Here is a 17,690-nt window from a genome sequence, read left to right as displayed (position 1 = left end):
TTTCTTTTAGCATACAAGTCATGCAGGGATCTTTGTTAAGACGTATAGTTAGTTGGGGCTACCATCAAACCCCGAAGGTTTCTACAAAGTCATTCAAAAGAATCGCTATTTATCCATGATATGTAACTTTGTTTTGGTCAAACAGAAATCATCCCGGAAGAGTCGAATCAGCTCTATGTTTTCATTCTGTCCGCTGGTCTCGTTAGTTTTTTTTTCCAAGCACTGACGTTCTCCACTTATTTTATTTTTGACGGTTGTCATCAATGAACTTTACAGTTTCAGCAGCAGCACTAGTAGTAGCAGCACTAGTATCTTCATATACAGCTATTAATCCTATAAGTGTATAAATACCTGAACAATTGGTTGGATAAGAGCTTCAGGATTGCCCTGTAAAACCTCAGTGATGTTAAAATGTCTGAGTCTGGCGAAAACCTGACGACACAATATTCATCTCTCTGAGAAGCTCAAATCGTATAAACCTTTCACGTCAACTACAAGCAATGTTGAGAACCATTTCACAAACCAGATTATTTTCCACCAGCAGAAGACTCTTGAGCCTTAAGGCTGCACTCTCTGAAGTGATACCTGAAAAAAGGGAGGAGTTTCTGCGTATCAAGAAAGACTATTCAAATGTGAAAGTTGGCGACATTACTGTTGGAAGCATTATAAATGGTATGAGAGGAAATCAATCTATGTATTGGGAAAGTACGACTTTGGATCCTGCCGAAGGTATTAGGTTTCACGGCAAAACAATAGCCGAATGTCAGGAATGTTTGCCTGGCGCGCCAGAAGATAATGGCAAAGGGGAATTTTTGCCAGAATCCATGCTCTGGCTATTGATGACTGGGAAACCTCCTACTCCAGAGCAGGCTCAAGAGCTAACCAAGGAATTGGCCGTGAGAGGTGAGAATATCCCACATCACACTGATAAGTTGCTATCTTCTCTGCCTCACGATATGCACCCAATGACTCAGTTAGCCATTGCATTGGCATCTATGAACCAAAATTCTCTATTTGCTCAAGAGTACCAGAAAGGAACAATTGGAAAATCAGACTATTGGTATTACGTCTACGAAGACGTCCTAAACCTTATTGCTGCATTACCAAAGCTCACTGGAAAAATCTACAGCAACGTGACTAATGGTGGAGAACCATTGGGATGCTACAATGTGAACAAAGATTGGTCCTACAACATTGCTTCCTTACTTGGGATGACAGTGTCTGATTCGGTAAACACCCATTCGCTAACCCCCGAACGGTCCAACGATTTCGTGAATTTAGTTCGTCTATACTGCGGTATCCATGTAGATCACGAAGGTGGAAACGTTTCTGCCCACACTACCCATTTAGTTGGAAGTGCTTTGAGTGACCCATATCTCAGTTATTCATCTGGAATTATGGGATTGGCAGGACCACTACACGGTTTAGCGGCACAAGAAGTTGTGAGATTCCTTGCTGAAATGGAGAAAAGTGTCGGTTCCGGTGAAAACGTTAAACAAGTGCAAGACTACCTATGGAGCGTTTTGAACTCCCACAGAGTGATTCCAGGCTACGGTCACGCTGTCTTAAGAAAGCCTGACCCCAGATTCGATGCTATGCTAAATTTCGCACAATCAAGACCAAAAGAATTCGAAAACGACTCTAAAGTACAATTAATGAAACGTCTCTCCGAAATTGCCCCTGGTGTTCTAAAAGAGCATGGGAAAACTAAGAACCCATATCCAAACGTCGATAGCGCCTCAGGAATACTCTTCCACCATTACGGAATTGACCAAATGTTATTCTTTACCGTAATTTTCGGCTGTTCCAGATCAATGGGTCCATTGACCCAGCTAGTCTGGGATAGAATCCTTGGCCTACCAATCGAAAGACCAAAGAGTCTTGACTTGAACTCAATCAAAAAGATTTGCAATATCAGTTCTTGAACACTGTCTAAAATAAAACCTTGCCTTTTTACCCCTACATAACCTTATTATTATTATATTTATTTAATATCCTTACTACTACTACTACTACCACTACTATTATCAAATTACCCTCATAATGACAAAGTGCAGGAAACCACTCTATTTGGCTATATCAAAGGCACTAAGCCCAAGCTCACTCTTGTGTTTACACTTCTTGTGTCCGATGACAACTGACAACTGACAACTTACTACTTACCCCACATTTTTTCTTGTAAGGGTAAAGAAGGAAACAAGAAAAAAGAAATGATGTGTGACATTTAAGCTCATCTTAGCTCATCTGGTTAGTCCTACGCGCGCAAAAGTAAAAGTAACTACAATTTCAAATTGAACGCCTTTAGGTAGCATGACCATTATCCTCACAGGCGCAGCAAAAGCTTGGAAATTGAAGACCGTGTCGGGTCTCCAGCCTCTTACCTTGTTAGCCGGTGAAAAGGGCGGTTTGTTAATCGCATTTACCTATACGTCTTCTAGTTAGTCCCTTTATTTGATTTCTGTGCAGTAGTTAGTTTGTTGTGTAATAATAATACGATGATGATCACATATACCAAGTCCGTTTTGCGTCCGTAGTGTTTAGTTAGGGAAGAGAAGTGGGGTTCCATTCGGCAGTGATCGAGTTCTTTGAGCCCGAGGGTCATTCGGTTCACACACATGAACCCCTCATAGGGTGTCGGCAAGAAGTAGAGGTAGAGGTAACCTGATAATGACAATGATGATGATGATGGTTGAGGTTGTAGAATCGGACGGCATCATAGGTTTAGTTCGGAGCTCGTTTTATGTATTTCTTGTTCGGTTGTTGATATATAAGAGGATACAAACCGCCATGATATCTTGTGTAATGCTGGAATAGTTCTTGTTAAGAATGAGACCCCTTGTATGTGCTAAAAGATCGCGAGCATCTCTATTTCTGATTGTAACAAGATAAAGAAGAAATAGGAATATCAACTAGTTTAGTTATTACAACGACATGTTACGTCAATCAGCTAGAACAACGGTTAAAAACGTTGTCAATTCGTCGTATCTCAAGTCTACACCTTTTATGCTACGTGAAGTAAATATGAGAAAGAACTTTTACTCTACACCAAGCATCAACATTGACAACAAGAGACCGGAACCGGACGAAGTTTTGAGGAATATCGCCTCGTATGTTCACAATCAGGGAATTACTTCTGGAGAAGCTTACGACACGGCCAAACTCTGTTTATTGGACACCTTAGGGTGTGGGTTAGCAGCTTTGAAATATGACCAACCGAAGAATTTAATTAAGCCTATTGTGCCTGGTACTATCGTGCCAAATGGTACCAAGGTTATTGGAACGAAGTATAGAATGGACCCGGTGAAGGGTGCATTCGCAATTGGTACTTTAATTCGTTGGTTAGATTTCAACGATTGTTGGTTAGCTGCTGAGTGGGGTCATCCATCGGATAACCTTGGTGGTATTCTTGCGGTAGCGGATCATCTGACCAGATTATCCAAGGCTACCGGTGGTGACGAGGGGAGATTGTTTACCATAAAGGATGTGCTAGAGGCTATGATCAAGGCTCATGAAATCCAGGGTGTTATTGCGTTGGAGAACTCTTTCAACAAGGTTGGTTTGGATCATGTGGTGTTGGTAAAAGTAGCTACCACCGCTGTTGTGTCAAAAATGCTTGGCTTGACTGAAGCGCAGACCGTAGAAGCGTTGTCCCAAGCTTTTGTGGATGGACAGTCGCTAAGAACCTACAGACACGCTCCAAATACGGGCTCTAGAAAGTCCTGGGCAGCAGGTGACGCCGTGTCAAGAGCAGTGAACTTAGCTTACCTCGTGAAGAACGGAAGCCCCGGGACGATTCCTTCCGTTTTAACGGCAAAAACTTGGGGCTTTTACGATGTTCTCTTCAAAGGAAAACCATTCACCTTTGAACAAAGGAACACTTTTGGCTCGTATGTGATGGAAAACGTGCTTTTCAAGATCTCTTTCCCAGCGGAGTTCCATGCACAAACTGCCGTTGAAGCTGCCCTCAAGGTTAACAAAGAGTTGGCTGATTTAGGTAAAACCTATAAGGACATCAAGTCAATCAGGATCAGAACCCAAGAAGCCGGTGCAAGAATTATCGACAAGGAAGGTCCCTTGTATAACTATGCAGACAGAGATCATTGCATTCAGTATATGACAGCAATTCCTTTGATCCACGGCCGTTTGACTGCAGACGACTACAGCGACGAAGTTGCTAGCAACCCTGACATCGATGAGCTAAGAGCAAAGATGTACTGTGTCAAGGACGATCAATTTACCTTGGACTATCACGATCCTGCCAAGAGATCCATTCCTAACGCCTTACTTGTGGAATTGAATGACGGCACCAAGCTTGAAGAAGTAGTCGTAGAGTACCCAATTGGGCACAGATTGAGAAGAAAAGAAGGTGTTCCTCTATTAATGCAAAAGTTCTATGGTCACCTACGTGAACACTTCAAAGGAGATATTGAGAAAGTTGAAACAATCATGCAAGCAAGCACTGATGATGACTTTTTGAATATGACTGTAGACAAGTACGTTAACATGTACTGTGAATAAATGGTATTGTGTGCTTGAAAGACTATATTCCTTTCTATTAACGTCTATATGTCTTAAAAGGAATTATCTCTACTCTTTTGGTATAATTTTTATATTACTCATTTATTACATTCTTTTAAAACAAGTATAATTTGATATGATATGGCTTTTATTTGAATTCATTTGCTCTTTAAACTTGGTAACTATTGGCATCTAAGGTGCATTAATAGGTCTACTTTGCTGTATATGTATGTAATACTTGTAATAACAAGATGCTTCATTGCACATGTATTTCGAATCTCAGTAAAGTCCGGGTAACATCAATATACGCAGAATTGTCAAAAAAATTATGATCAAAAAATGTATTCGAAAACCTAATAAACAAAAGTGTAAATTATAACTATGATTTATACTGAACTGTATGAGGTTGTTAGTTCTTTAGCACCAGATTAGCACACTTATCACACCTGAGGTTCTCAATAATTGGTGAATATTAACGGCCAGATGAGCAGTGATAATATGTTATCTGGGTTCCAGGCGTCTTCGAAGGCTAATGGCTCAGGAACGAAGAATTCCTCAAGGCTCTTCAATGAACTTTTGGAGACTTCAAAGAATCTTCCATCGACATCTTCGGACCTTGGTCCCATTCTATTGAGCGTAAATGAGATGAAAAAAAGGGCTCAGGAGATGCGCAAAACCATTCCTCATGAATCAAATCATACAAAGGCGCATTATCTATTGGCGGGAAGTGGACTTGGTATTCACGAAATTGAGAGCTCATTGAACAATTTAAAGGCCTCAGAACTCTTAAGCGAGCAGCGCGTTGCACAAGGATATAACGACGGAGATTTGGATACTTATTTGAATATTAGAAAAGATGAGAACATTCTTTCAGCAATTGAGCAATCTCTTTCTCTTGCTGCAAAGGATTTCGATAACTTTGTTAACCAGAACTTCAACCTCGACTGGAAACAAAGAAAAGATGAGGTCAGAGAGAGTTTTGGTATATTGATAAAGAAACGCCAGGATACTTCTAACTACGATACTAAAAATTTGGCCCCATTGGATCCCAACAGTGGTTCTTTCTGGGGTAAGCCAGGTCGTGGTCTTTTGGATGGTGATTCAAGATTGAATGTCAATGAGAACTACATTGTCAGAGAAAAGTTCGAAAAGTATGCAAGAATCATTTACAGGCTCAACAACGCAAGGCAATCGCATAGTGGAGACTTTGAGTTGGCCAAAGAGTTCATCTCTACTTTCCAAAATACAACCGATTCGAAATATCGACAACTTTTGGAAGGATGGGAAATTATAGACAACGCCAAAGGTAAGTCTAGTGTAGTTGACTCTTCGAAAAAGTACTTGGAACGTCAATTTTTGAACTACGTTGATAACTTATACTCGAAAAACCCAAGTGAAGGTTTGCCAACTAATGTGAATAAAATCAGAGCATTCATTGATATGAAGTTGAAAACTGGAAAAAATACCTGGAAGTTCAACAACCTAACAATAGTCAACGGTATTCCAGTATGGGCATTGATATTTTATTTGCTTAGAGCCGGTTTGCCACAAGATGCGCTTGAAGTGGTAGTTAACAATAAACTGAGCTTCAAGAAAGTTGAGCAATCATTCCTCACATATTTCAAGGCATATGTTACTTCATCTGATAATCGCCTCCCACAAGAATTTGTTTCCAGATTGCACACAGAATATAATCAACACATCAAAAATGCTTTGGACAGTGATCCTTTCCGCTTGGCTGTTTATAAAATTATCGGTAGATGTGACTTGACAAGGAAAAACATATCTGCTATTACCCTTAGCGTGGAGGATTGGCTATGGGTTCATTTGATGTTGATCAAAGACGACATGGATGTTGATGATCCGGTGTATGAAAGATACACTCTCAATGATTTCCAAAACACAATGGTGTCTTACGGGGAGTCTCGATTCAACAATTACTATTTGCAAGTGTTGTTGTTAAGTGGACAGTATGAGTTGGCAGTACAGTATGCCTACAAAATTAGCGAAATGGATGCGGTACATCTCTCCATAGGCCTTGCTTACTATAACATGTTACATGTATCAACCTACAAAGAGGATGAATTGATTTCCGTTACTGATGGGCAAACACAGCTAAATTTCGTGAAGGTATTAGGCAACTACACAAAATCATTCAAATACTCAGACCCTAGAATAGCGGTGGAATACTTAATTCTCATTGCCCTAAGTAACCAAAGTGAGCAAATAGAGTTGGCTTACGAGGCTTTAAGAGAGCTTATATTGGAAACTAAGGAATTCACCATATTATTAGGTAAGGTTAATGCTGAGGGGATAAGGATTCCTGGTATAGTCGAGGAAAGACAGTCTTTATTGCAACTTCAAGACCAAAAGGATTTCCTATATAAGATCACCGAACAGGCAGCTCGGAGAGCCGATGAGGAAGGTAGAGTACAAGATAGTTTACTGCTCTACCAGCTTTCAGAAGAATATGACATCGTTATGTCTATTGTAAACAAACTTCTAGGAGAGCTCTTAAGTACAACGGAAATAAACCAACCATTATTTGGATTGGATGATAATAACGAAACAAACCCTGTGTTGATTGCCAAAAGACTAATTGAGGTCTATATCAACAATATTGAAATATCAAAGAAGGTTCAACAGAAGAACAAGGAGACATGCATTACTTTGTTGAAGTTAGTCGATATCAGATCATCTTTCCTTGCTCGTCAATGGCAAAGCACATTACAGAAGATAGAAGAATTGGATCTAATTCCCTTTGCAGATGAAAACTCCACAAGAAAAAGGGCTCAAGAGTTTGCACATTTGGACGAGAATATTTTGAAGAATATTCCAAACTTGTTGATAATAACAATGTTATGCATTTCAAACATAGTAAAGCAACTAAATGAAAGCGACTATCAATCCTTGACGAAGAAGCAACAAATCGACTCCTTGAAACGTGTCGCCAAGAACTGTATGATATATGCCGGTATGATCCAATACAAGATGCCAAGGGAAACCTACAGCATACTAATCAATATTGAGGTAAGTTTGTGATACTGAAACACCATATTTGAATTCAAATTTAAACTTGACTCAACTATAGAAAACCTTCCATCATCATCATCATTGCATATATGTATTTTTGTATGTTTAATTATTACTTTTTTTTTTCTAACTCTAATAGAAATATCCTAAATCCTTACTCCTATCCGATATATAAACTGTTAACATACTTCATGCACCTTTGGATCTAATTTTGTCTCTATATTCGCTGTAATCCGGTTGTATCTCGTAAGCATTCGGGCTAGGTGTGCGCTGTTGCTCCAACTTCTTCTTACGTCTTTCAAGCCTTGCTTTTCTTCTTTCATCGAAACTCTTCCCCTCATCTTCATCCGAAGAAGATGATGACGATGATGATGATGACGAGTCATGCCCATGGTCATGCTCACACTCTTCTTCGTCACTATCGAGAGGAGTATTCGGATGGAAAATACAGCAGATTTTCGTTTTCTTCTTATTCATAAACTCGTTATCCACAACCTTTTCATCCCATCTCACCTTTGACTTAGCCTTCTTCTTGGCTTTGGTGTCTTTTTTCGAATCATCTGCCCGCAACTGAAGCAGTGCAGGAGCCTGCGATATGGTAATCGTATGACTTCCTTCGGGAACACTTGGAGATCCTTCGTTCATCTTTCACAAGAAACCAGGGGGCAAAAACAATATACTTTAACTTTAGTACCCAATGTCTTTCGCACAAGCAGTCTTGATCTACAATGCCTAAGACAAATCAGATGCCTATCTGGAAATATTATGAGCAACTAGCCAATTAAGTAAGTACCTTTTTAAAGGGAAATAAGCTTATAAGCTTTAAAATCGGACAAGTTGGTGATGTTCGTACTACATGATCTTATCAAATATAAAGAGGAAAGAATATGGTAAAGAAAGAAGACATTACCAGTGGCAAACAGTGGCAAAGGGGAGATAACATTATTAAAGAGAAGCCAATTGGAATCATCAGACGAGATATTTGGTATTACTGGACTAGTTATCGATCTGGATATTCACTGTTTGAGAGGGGGAAAAAGAATATAATCTAGAACAAACAGAATAAGCACAATGGAAAGTTTACAAAGAATGATGATGTCTCAAAGAGCAGGCATGATGGGAGCTAATGCTACCGAGGTTCCCTTAGATGATACCAAGGAAACAGTTTATATTTCTTCGCTAGCTCTTCTTAAGATGTTGAAGCATGGTAGGGCTGGTGTTCCTATGGAAGTTATGGGGCTTATGTTGGGGGAATTTGTTGATGACTACACTGTAAATGTTGTGGATGTTTTTGCGATGCCTCAGTCCGGGACAGGTGTATCTGTTGAAGCTGTGGATGATGTTTTTCAAGCCAAGATGATGGATATGTTGAAACAAACAGGGAGAGATCAAATGGTTGTGGGATGGTACCATTCGCATCCTGGTTTTGGTTGTTGGTTGTCTTCAGTGGATGTGAATACCCAAAAGTCATTTGAGCAATTAAACAGCAGGGCTGTTGCAGTGGTTGTGGATCCTATTCAATCGGTGAAGGGGAAGGTTGTTATTGATGCATTTAGATTGATCGATCCATCTACGGTGATGAGAAACCAGGAGCCAAGACAAAACACTTCTAACATCGGCCTTATCAACAAACCTAATATACAAGCGTTAATTCATGGTCTAAATAGACACTATTACTCGCTCAATATCGATTACCACAAGACAAAGGCAGAAATGAACATGTTGATGAATCTACATAAGGAACAGTGGCAATCGGGTCTAAAAATGCACGATTTCAAGGATAGGGAACAGCATAATTTGGGTGAAACTCAAAAGATGATCAAGATTGCGGAACAATTCACCAAGAGAATTGAAGAAGAACGAGAACTAAGCGAAGAAGAGTTGAAAACACGCTACGTCGGTAGACAAGATCCTAAAAGGCATTTGGCAGAAACCGCTGAAAAACTTCTAGAGGAAAATATAGTATCAGTATTGACAGCAGGAGTGAACTCTGTAGCCATTAAATGATATTAATAGAGTTTAAATATGTATGATATATTTATATATATTACAAACGTTGCCATATTTGAATATAGCACTCTTTGAGAAAAATAAACTCTTCTTCCACTTTGCGTATCTCAATATCGTCGATCTCGTACCAATCGTTATCCTTGGTATTTAGTACGTTTATTTTCCACTTACTCACCAGTAAATCTTCCGTATCAGATAGTTTACCCTTAGTTATACAGTCATGCGTGATGTTCGATAGTAGTCTATAGCGATTGCCTTGAAAGTCCATCTCGTTAGAAAATTCAACTATAGTCTGGTTTCGGTCCTTCAAAGATGTGAATCCATTGTTGAATCTGTTGTAATATAAAATCAAGAAATTAGGGTACTTCACCACCTTATAAGTCTTGACAGAATCCTTAGTGTGATGTTCCATTTGCTCAGTGTATTTCGAAAGAAGTTCCTCGATTCTCACTTGCGGGACACTGTTAACGTCATTACCATCTTTAAACACTTTCATCTCGGGTAAGTCTAGTGATAATAGCCAAAATTTGGTTTTCTTTATGGTACTTTCCGACTCTAGTCTTTTGAATTTTACAGTTTGGTCTGCTTCGTTTGTAATGGTCTCAATTTCAGTCGATTTTATTTCTATCTGACCTTGAAGCTGTTTCATCAAGGTTTTCTGTAATATACGGTCGTCACCATTAGTAGATAATTTTGAAAGGAGCCATAAAAGGAAGAGCCTTGGATCCTCGTGGGCATCACTTGAAAATTTTGTCTTTGATACACTAGAAACGACGTTCATAAGTTGCTGAGGAGACACATTCCTTCGGAGTAATCTACAATTCCAAAGCTTTTTAACCACTAAGGCAACAGATGCCGTCAAGTCCGTATCCACAGGGCTATCGGTTCCACTGTAGTTGTTTGAAAGTAAAAAATGATCGCGTAAAGGTGGTATGTGAGAAAGCGCTAAGATGACAACATTCATATATCCGTTTGAGTTTAAATCATTAAGACCAATGAACCCATTCAAGTATGCTCTGTCATCTAGGTCCCGGCAAACTTTTGGGAATTCTTTGACACTAGCAGCCGTAAAAGTTGGATACACGGCATATAATATATCACGAAGTAATGGATCGGCAGAAGTTTCCACTTCAGAACCTTCTGGGAGGAGATAGACCTTCAAATTAGTCACATTCAGAAAAACATGGTGTTTCTGCTCAATGGAATGCTTGAACATAACTGTAGACCTTCCCCTCCCCTGTAAGTATTTTCCACAGGACAAGCAACAGTATATATTGGAACGAGACAATGTGACACAGCAAATCCTTTCTTTATCAAAATCTAGTCTTTTAATGTTAATTTCATCAATATAAGCATTTGGTAATGTTACTTTCTCCGTTCTTCTAACTCTTTTAACCACTTCTATATGCTCATCTCCACTATAGTCATCATCATCATCGCTGTTACTATCTTCAAGAGGTCGTTTTGTTTCACTATTCATGGAATGGAAAAGGGCAAATTGCGAGAAGCTTTAGGACCCTCTGCTGCTGATACGTCGTGTCTATTACGTGCTACAGTAACCCCAATTTTTAAAAGGTCAGCTAGCAATCGCTCATGATGCTGGCTTCAGAAACCTATGGACACTAACTATATCGCATCTTGAATTTCCACATAGCTTGAAATTAATTAGCAGAGACGGATCTCGAATTCCGAAACTATTTTTCAGGAAATTGATTCTCTGGGGGTTCGAACGGACAAGGCTAAATCTAAAGCCTATTTGTGAGAAAAGAAACGAAATGTGACAAACTCATTTGCAACCTTTTTTGTCTACGAATGTTTCTGAGAGAACAAAGAAGAGAGATGCCATTACAATTGATAAAGGCTCGGTTTTTTGATGGAGTTATATACAAGTACTGAGTTAACACGGTAATCGTGACGGCCTTGGTACCCTTTAGCTTGTTGGAATGAGGTTATTATGTAGTTGTGTTATTTTGTTATTGCGCTTGTTTGTTTGCTTGTGTGAGTGTGTTTTTTTTTTTGGATTTCCTCTAGCATACGATAAAATATAGACAGGGTCAAAGCTTCTTTACCTTATCTTGAAAGCTGTCAATTGTAGTTTAGAATTATAAAAGAAACCGGCAAGTTTCGAATAAAAGTTTCAGTAGACATATATGGACTTGCAATCAGCTAGTTTTGTTGGTTGTGCTTCTGTGTTGATGTATAGCTTCTGGAAACGAGTAACGAACAAGATATCTAGGATTGATAGTACGCAATTGAGAAAGATGAGCAGCAGCAGCAACGTCATCCCAGCCCTAGTTGGTCACAAATATCCTGCGAAGGAGCACTGTTTGAAAGTCAAGGGACACTTTTTGCAGAAGAAAGGTCTTGCGAAGGATAGTGCGTCAGCAATTTTCATTGCTGGTGGAGAAATCGAACCAGTCAAGTACTGTGATCAAACTAAGTTGTTCAGACAAAACAGATACTTCTTCTACTTGACTGGCTGTAACATTCCAGGGTCCTCTGTTTTGTTTGACTTGAAGAGTGAGAAGCTTACGTTGTTCTTGCCTGATGTCGATGCGGAAGATATTATGTGGAGCGGTCTTCCAATGAGCGTTGATCAAGCTAGGGCCAAGTTCGATGTCGATGAGGTGCTTTACAGTAGTGACCTTGCTGGTGTTTTCGACGATAAAATGAGCGACCACAAAATTTACACCATTGATTTGGATAATGTTCACGACCCTAAGATAGAAGCCAAGCTAATCAGCGGTGATGAGGATCTATTCTATGCTCTTGATGAGTCTAGATTGATTAAGGATTGGTATGAAATTGAACTATTGAGAAAGGCATGCCAGGTTACTGACACATGCCACAAGGCTGTGATGTCTGCATTACCAATCGAGAAGACTGAAGGCCATATCCATGCTGAGTTTACCTACCATGCCCTTCGTCAAGGTTCCAAGTTCCAAGGTTATGATCCAATTTGTTGCAGTGGGCCAAGCTGCTCCACTTTGCACTACGTCGACAACGACGCTGATATGGACGGAAAGCATTCCGTTTTGATTGATGCAGGTGCAGAATGGGAAAACTATACTGCTGATGTCACTAGATGTTTCCCAATTAGCGGTAAATGGACTAAAGAACATCGTGAAATCTACGATGCCGTTTTGGATATGCATTCAACAGCTATGGAACAGATTAAGGATGGAGCTTCCTGGGAAGAAATTCATCTCTCCACACACAGGGTGTTGATCAAGCATTTACTAAAATTAGGTATTTTCAAGTCATCATTCACTGAAGAAGAAATCTTTGAAAGAAAGGCCTCTGTAGCTTTCTTCCCTCACGGTCTAGGACACTTGCTCGGAATGGATACCCACGACGTTGGTGGAAGACCAAACTATGAAGACCCAAACCCTTACTTAAAATTCTTGAGACTACGTCGTACTTTGCAAAACGGTATGGTTATTACAAATGAGCCAGGCTGTTACTTTAACCCATTCTTGATCGAGGAGTTCTTACGCAAATATCCTGAAAGAAGCGAAGTCGTTGATTATGAAGTCATTGAGAAATATTCTTACATCGGTGGTGTCAGAATTGAGGATGACGTGCTAGTTACAAAGGATGGCTACGAATGTCTAAGTAAAATTACTACAGATCCAGAAGAGATCGAAAAAATCGTGTCTGATGGTATTGCTAAGGGCCGTTCGCATTTCCACGTATTGGCTTAGTTAGGGTCCCCTAATGCTAGAGATTCTATTCAATGATAAGTAAGTAGTGTATATAATTTAAATTGAAACCCATGACAATAGAAAACAAAAAAAAAACAATATACATTAATCATTGTTTCTTCAATTTATACTTCTATTACAATTTAGTAAGTTAATGGTCCAAAGCTCTTCATTTGTCTAAAAGGATAAAAAAATAAAACAAAAAAATAACAATAAATTTGTATGGGAAGAACAAAAAAAAATTAAAAAACAAAGTGCTGCTTCTGTGGATCGAACACAGGACCTTAAGAACTTCAGTCTCACGCTCTCCCAACTGAGCTAAAGCAGCGACTTTTGTTGAAGAAGCTACCCTTGGAAGGGACCATATCGAATAATAAATATCATGGATCGTAGCTAATGAAATGTATTAACTGACTACATGACAAGGTCTATTCCATATGGCCATAAGTAACAAATAGATAAGTTCATATGTGCCTCTATAGGTAAGAGATGTGCTTTTTTCTAGAACAACAACAACAAATTCAATATGTTTTTTTTATCAATGGAAACAAATAAATAGTCAATAAATACTGCTGATGACAGTGTAGTCAACAAGGATGTTAGTTGAACAAGAGTTACGAATATTAGTATAGATTCATGGCATTGAAGAGTTCAACAAAGTATCTGAAAAAGTACTAATTGGAGGTGTGTGGGATTGATGGTTATGTCTTTGCGACAAGTTATCAACAGCTGCTAGCGCATCTTCAATAGTATCGAAATAATAAGTATTTGTAGCCGGATTTTTCTCAACCATCTCAGCTATTCCAGAATTCAAAAGCCTACCTCTTACTTTTTCTGACATTCGTACACCTCTTAAGAATATGTGCACATTCTTCCTTTTGTATGCCATGACAATTTCTTGTAAGGTTTGAGCAGCAGAAGAGTCGATATTGGTCATTCCTTTTAAGTCAAATATAATATTCTCTGTCATTTCTTCTTTACGAGATCTAGGAGCTGCCGGATGAGTTACTGCGGAACCATGTTTTTCTAATCTGTGCAATCTCATCTTCAAGTCATCCGCATTTGTAAAAGTTAACGGCTCTGCAATCCTCACGATTAAACATCCTTCAATCTCTTCAACTTGAGAGCTTACACAATACTCAGATGTACTAGCAAGGTATTCATCGGCATTAACGAAGGTGTCTGTTCCAGTTATTCTTCCCAATATCTGGATTCTTGACTTAGCGGAATGCTTAATTACGTTAATAATAGAGCACGCACATCCGATGTAGATACCCGCTTGCAAAGAGTAGAACAATGTTGCAAGAAGCGTGACTGTAAATATGATCAACTCTGGATAACCTTTACACCTCCAGTGAAACTTCAGGTCATGAGGGGCTTCTTCTAGCAAAGTTAGGCCCACTACAGTCGTTATAACCGAAAGAACACAGACTGGAATATACCTGATCACAGGTAAGAGAAACTGAATAGTAAATAAAGTGACAATTCCCATGAAAAGACCTGACATTGTCGTTTTAGCCCCGCTGTATGCGTTAATCTTGGAACGCCCATACCCTCCAAATGCAGGCAAGATTGCAAATACGGAACCCACAACGTTTGTTGAGCCCAAAGCAATTAATTCCCTATTGGAAGAGACTGCTAAGTTATAACTGGTGCCTAGAGATTTAGAAGCAGTCGTAGATTCAAAGAATCCCAACATAGCAACCATAAAACCGGTACTGAATAAATCCTTGAAAGACGATAAGTTTGCAGATGATAAGGGATTCTTCAGATGTTTCAATGAGTTGTTTGGAATGTCATCCACGATTTCAATGCCATACTTGGATTTCAAATGCATCTTATATGATATAATGATCGACAGTAAAACCACCGTTAAGATATCTGGGAATAGGATGAGCCACTTAAACCTTTTACTCAAGTGCTTTTTTGAGATACGCATACCCATTAGAAGGACAAAAGCTGCAAGACTCACTAACGCAGTAGGCTTATGATAGTTTTGTGGACCGTATTTGACAATAAATATTACTTTCTCGAATGGAGAGTGATAGTGTTCTTGTTTGATGGGAGTGACATGTTCCAACTTCAACTCAATAACCAACGACGTAATCACCATAATGATACCAACACCACTAATAAAGCCTCTGAGTAGAGCTCTGCTCAATACGTTCTCCAAGAACCCCAATCTAAGCAGTCCTCCTACTAGTAGCACTAAACCGGAGATAAACGTTACGACCAAACATATATTGATTGCCTTGACGGTAGGGTCTTTTGAATGGCGTGCTTCCACAGCCTGGCCTACAATAAGAGAAATAGCACTTTCAGGACCTACGATCATTTGTGGAACTGAACCCAGAATCGTGTACACCGTTGGAGCAAACACTAAGGAATACAACCCGCATAGTGGAGGCACATGGGCTACCGAAGTCGCGTACGACATGGCCAATGGGATCTGGAACGACGCCAAAGACAAACCGGCGACAAAGTCACCCATACACTTCTTCAATGAGTACGAAGGGATCCATGAGAAGCAAGGTAGGTAGTAAGGAATTGTGCTTTTCCAACTGATTCGCTCATTCTCCGGAAAACTAACCGTGCTATACCCCAAACCTGCTGGAGTAGTGCTAGCACTCCGAACATCTGCGTCTTTAGACGAAGAAGAAGCAACAAAATCTCTATCTCTATCACGGCTACCTTCATGATACCTAGCGTTAGCTACACTATCAAGAAGCAGCGTTCCTGACTCATCTTGGCGCATATTTTTAGCAGAAAACACAATGCAAACACCAAAGACTAGACTAATGTAGCTCCTGAGTCGATCCTAGCATAAAAAAGATGCTCCGTATGCTTGGTCTGAGGGCTCAATTACTAATCTAGCTCACGGTATAGTCTTGCTTGCTCTCTTTCTTTGTTCTTTAGATGTGATGTGTAGAATTAGAAAGTGTTTAAATAACCAATGAGCCATAATGATAAGTGTGAGTAAGTAAGTATAAAGAGATCAGAGAGAATAGAAAGAAAGGAAGAAAGAAAAGAGAGACAGCAGATCGCAGAGCCGGGGAGAGAACTTAGAGTATAGATAGCGCAGTGATATATAAAGACATGAATCCATAAGAACTCCGGAGTTAAAGGTCATAAAACTGGTGTATTAGATGTGTATATATATATGAACACACACTGTAAGTATTGAAACTTAGAAATGGAACAAACAGAAAGTTACTTACCTACTTATTGCTTAAGCTTTTTGGTTAGTTCAGGCACGATCTCGTTCAAGTCTCCGACTAGACCGTAATCTGCCACTTGGAATATTGGTGCTTCAGGGTCTTTATTGATGGCTACAACAGTCTTGGCATCCTTGATACCTGCGAGATGCTGGATAGCACCAGAGACACCTAGCGCAATGTACAAATCTGGAGCCACGATCTTACCCGTTTGTCCAATTTGCAAAGAGTTATCACAGAACCCAGCGTCCACAGCTGCTCTAGTGGCACCAATGGCTGCGCCCAAAGTGTCTGCCAATGGAGTCACCAAAGATTCAAACGTTTCCTTGTTCTTCAAACCACGACCACCGGAAACAATCTTAGAGGCAGAACCCAATTCAGGTCTCTCGCTTGTTACCAAATTCGATGCCTCCACGCGCACCTCTGGGATCTCCTGTCCGTTAACAGATGTCGCAGAACCAGAAGAAATCGTTTCAACAGTAGCATTGTTAGACCCTGAGCCTACGGCTGGGAAAGCAGATGATCTAACCGAGATTAACTTCTTGCTTTGTTGCGACTCAACAGTAGCCAAGATGTTCCCCGCATACATTGGTCTCACAAACGTGGTTGGGCTCAAAATCTGCGTCACTTCGCAAATAGGCTGTAGATCCAACAACGCCCCGACTCTAGGCAAGAAACCCTTACCAGCAGATGAAGCAGGAACCACTAGGTGAGAATAGTCACTCTCGCTCTTCCCCAATAGCTCATAGAACACGGGTGTCAACTTTTCTGGCAACAAGTCGTTCAAACGCTCTTCTGCAACAACAATGATCTTGTTCAAAGAAGCTACATCCAACTTCTGCAGTTCGCTTACAGCTTCTGATGCATTGGACCCAACAATAACAGCGTCAATTGGGTTTCCCAACTTGGTGGCTGCATATAATGTGTTCAAAGAAGCGGGTGCAATTGCACCTTTCGAAGTTTCAACAAATGCTAGCGTGGAAGCGTTTCTTAAACCGCTCCCTCTAATCCCAGTAAAACGTCTAACGCTAGCTCTCAACATTCTTGGTCTCTGGATACCGATGGAAGCTCAACAAAGATGCCAATTAAACTGCTACACCTCGTAACTCAACTCATCATCGATGTCCAATCTGACTTGACTTAATTGAAATAAAGTTTCAAGCGGGATGATTCATGCTGGAAAACTAAACAAATCATGTGATCAACAATT

At 39.9% G+C, this 17,690-nt stretch overlaps 9 protein-coding genes and 1 non-coding gene across 10 annotated transcripts; 5 read left to right on the top strand and 5 right to left on the bottom strand.

Moving 5' to 3' along the window:
- Positions 1-500: 500 nt before the first annotated feature.
- Positions 501-1,925, top strand: CIT3 (citrate (Si)-synthase CIT3; the record flags this gene model as incomplete). Its single annotated transcript, XM_022821706.1, has 1 exon — positions 501-1,925. The coding sequence occupies one exon, from the start codon at positions 501-503 to the stop codon at positions 1,923-1,925; it is 1,425 nt and encodes a 474-aa protein (XP_022678041.1).
- Positions 1,926-2,931: 1,006 nt separating this feature from the next.
- Positions 2,932-4,518, top strand: PDH1 (putative 2-methylcitrate dehydratase; the record flags this gene model as incomplete). Its single annotated transcript, XM_022821705.1, has 1 exon — positions 2,932-4,518. The coding sequence occupies one exon, from the start codon at positions 2,932-2,934 to the stop codon at positions 4,516-4,518; it is 1,587 nt and encodes a 528-aa protein (XP_022678040.1).
- Positions 4,519-5,163: 645 nt separating this feature from the next.
- NIC96 (linker nucleoporin NIC96) lies at positions 5,164-7,560 on the top strand (the record flags this gene model as incomplete). The annotated part of the gene is made up of 1 exon (XM_022821704.1): positions 5,164-7,560. The coding sequence occupies one exon, from the start codon at positions 5,164-5,166 to the stop codon at positions 7,558-7,560; it is 2,397 nt and encodes a 798-aa protein (XP_022678039.1).
- Positions 7,561-7,740: 180 nt separating this feature from the next.
- YPI1 (type 1 protein phosphatase-activating protein YPI1) lies at positions 7,741-8,196 on the bottom strand (the record flags this gene model as incomplete). The annotated part of the gene is made up of 1 exon (XM_022821703.1): positions 7,741-8,196. The coding sequence occupies one exon, from the start codon at positions 8,194-8,196 to the stop codon at positions 7,741-7,743; it is 456 nt and encodes a 151-aa protein (XP_022678038.1).
- Positions 8,197-8,622: 426 nt separating this feature from the next.
- On the top strand, positions 8,623-9,558 carry RPN11 (proteasome regulatory particle lid subunit RPN11; the record flags this gene model as incomplete). The annotated part of the gene is made up of 1 exon (XM_022821702.1): positions 8,623-9,558. One exon carries the CDS (start codon positions 8,623-8,625, stop codon positions 9,556-9,558), a length of 936 nt encoding a protein of 311 aa, XP_022678037.1.
- A 40-nt stretch (positions 9,559-9,598) lies between these two features.
- On the bottom strand, positions 9,599-11,041 carry SAD1 (mRNA splicing protein SAD1; the record flags this gene model as incomplete). The annotated part of the gene is made up of 1 exon (XM_022821701.1): positions 9,599-11,041. The coding sequence occupies one exon, from the start codon at positions 11,039-11,041 to the stop codon at positions 9,599-9,601; it is 1,443 nt and encodes a 480-aa protein (XP_022678036.1).
- Positions 11,042-11,822: 781 nt separating this feature from the next.
- Positions 11,823-13,265, top strand: KLMA_70438 (putative Xaa-Pro dipeptidase; the record flags this gene model as incomplete). Its single annotated transcript, XM_022821700.1, has 1 exon — positions 11,823-13,265. The coding sequence occupies one exon, from the start codon at positions 11,823-11,825 to the stop codon at positions 13,263-13,265; it is 1,443 nt and encodes a 480-aa protein (XP_022678035.1).
- Positions 13,266-13,519: 254 nt separating this feature from the next.
- On the bottom strand, positions 13,520-13,593 carry KLMA_R709. The gene has a single exon. It is a non-coding gene; the product is annotated as a tRNA-Phe (tRNA).
- Positions 13,594-13,899: 306 nt separating this feature from the next.
- Positions 13,900-16,020, bottom strand: KLMA_70436 (uncharacterized protein; the record flags this gene model as incomplete). The annotated part of the gene is made up of 1 exon (XM_022821699.1): positions 13,900-16,020. One exon carries the CDS (start codon positions 16,018-16,020, stop codon positions 13,900-13,902), a length of 2,121 nt encoding a protein of 706 aa, XP_022678034.1.
- Positions 16,021-16,487: 467 nt separating this feature from the next.
- AIM45 (Aim45p) lies at positions 16,488-17,522 on the bottom strand (the record flags this gene model as incomplete). Its single annotated transcript, XM_022821698.1, has 1 exon — positions 16,488-17,522. One exon carries the CDS (start codon positions 17,520-17,522, stop codon positions 16,488-16,490), a length of 1,035 nt encoding a protein of 344 aa, XP_022678033.1.
- Positions 17,523-17,690: the final 168 nt, after the last annotated feature.

This window comes from Kluyveromyces marxianus, chromosome 7 (genome assembly GCF_001417885.1).
Source record: "Kluyveromyces marxianus DMKU3-1042 DNA, complete genome, chromosome 7".
Taxonomy (NCBI): Eukaryota; Fungi; Ascomycota; class Saccharomycetes; order Saccharomycetales; family Saccharomycetaceae; genus Kluyveromyces; species Kluyveromyces marxianus.
This window is presented reverse-complemented; position numbering and strand designations above follow the sequence as displayed.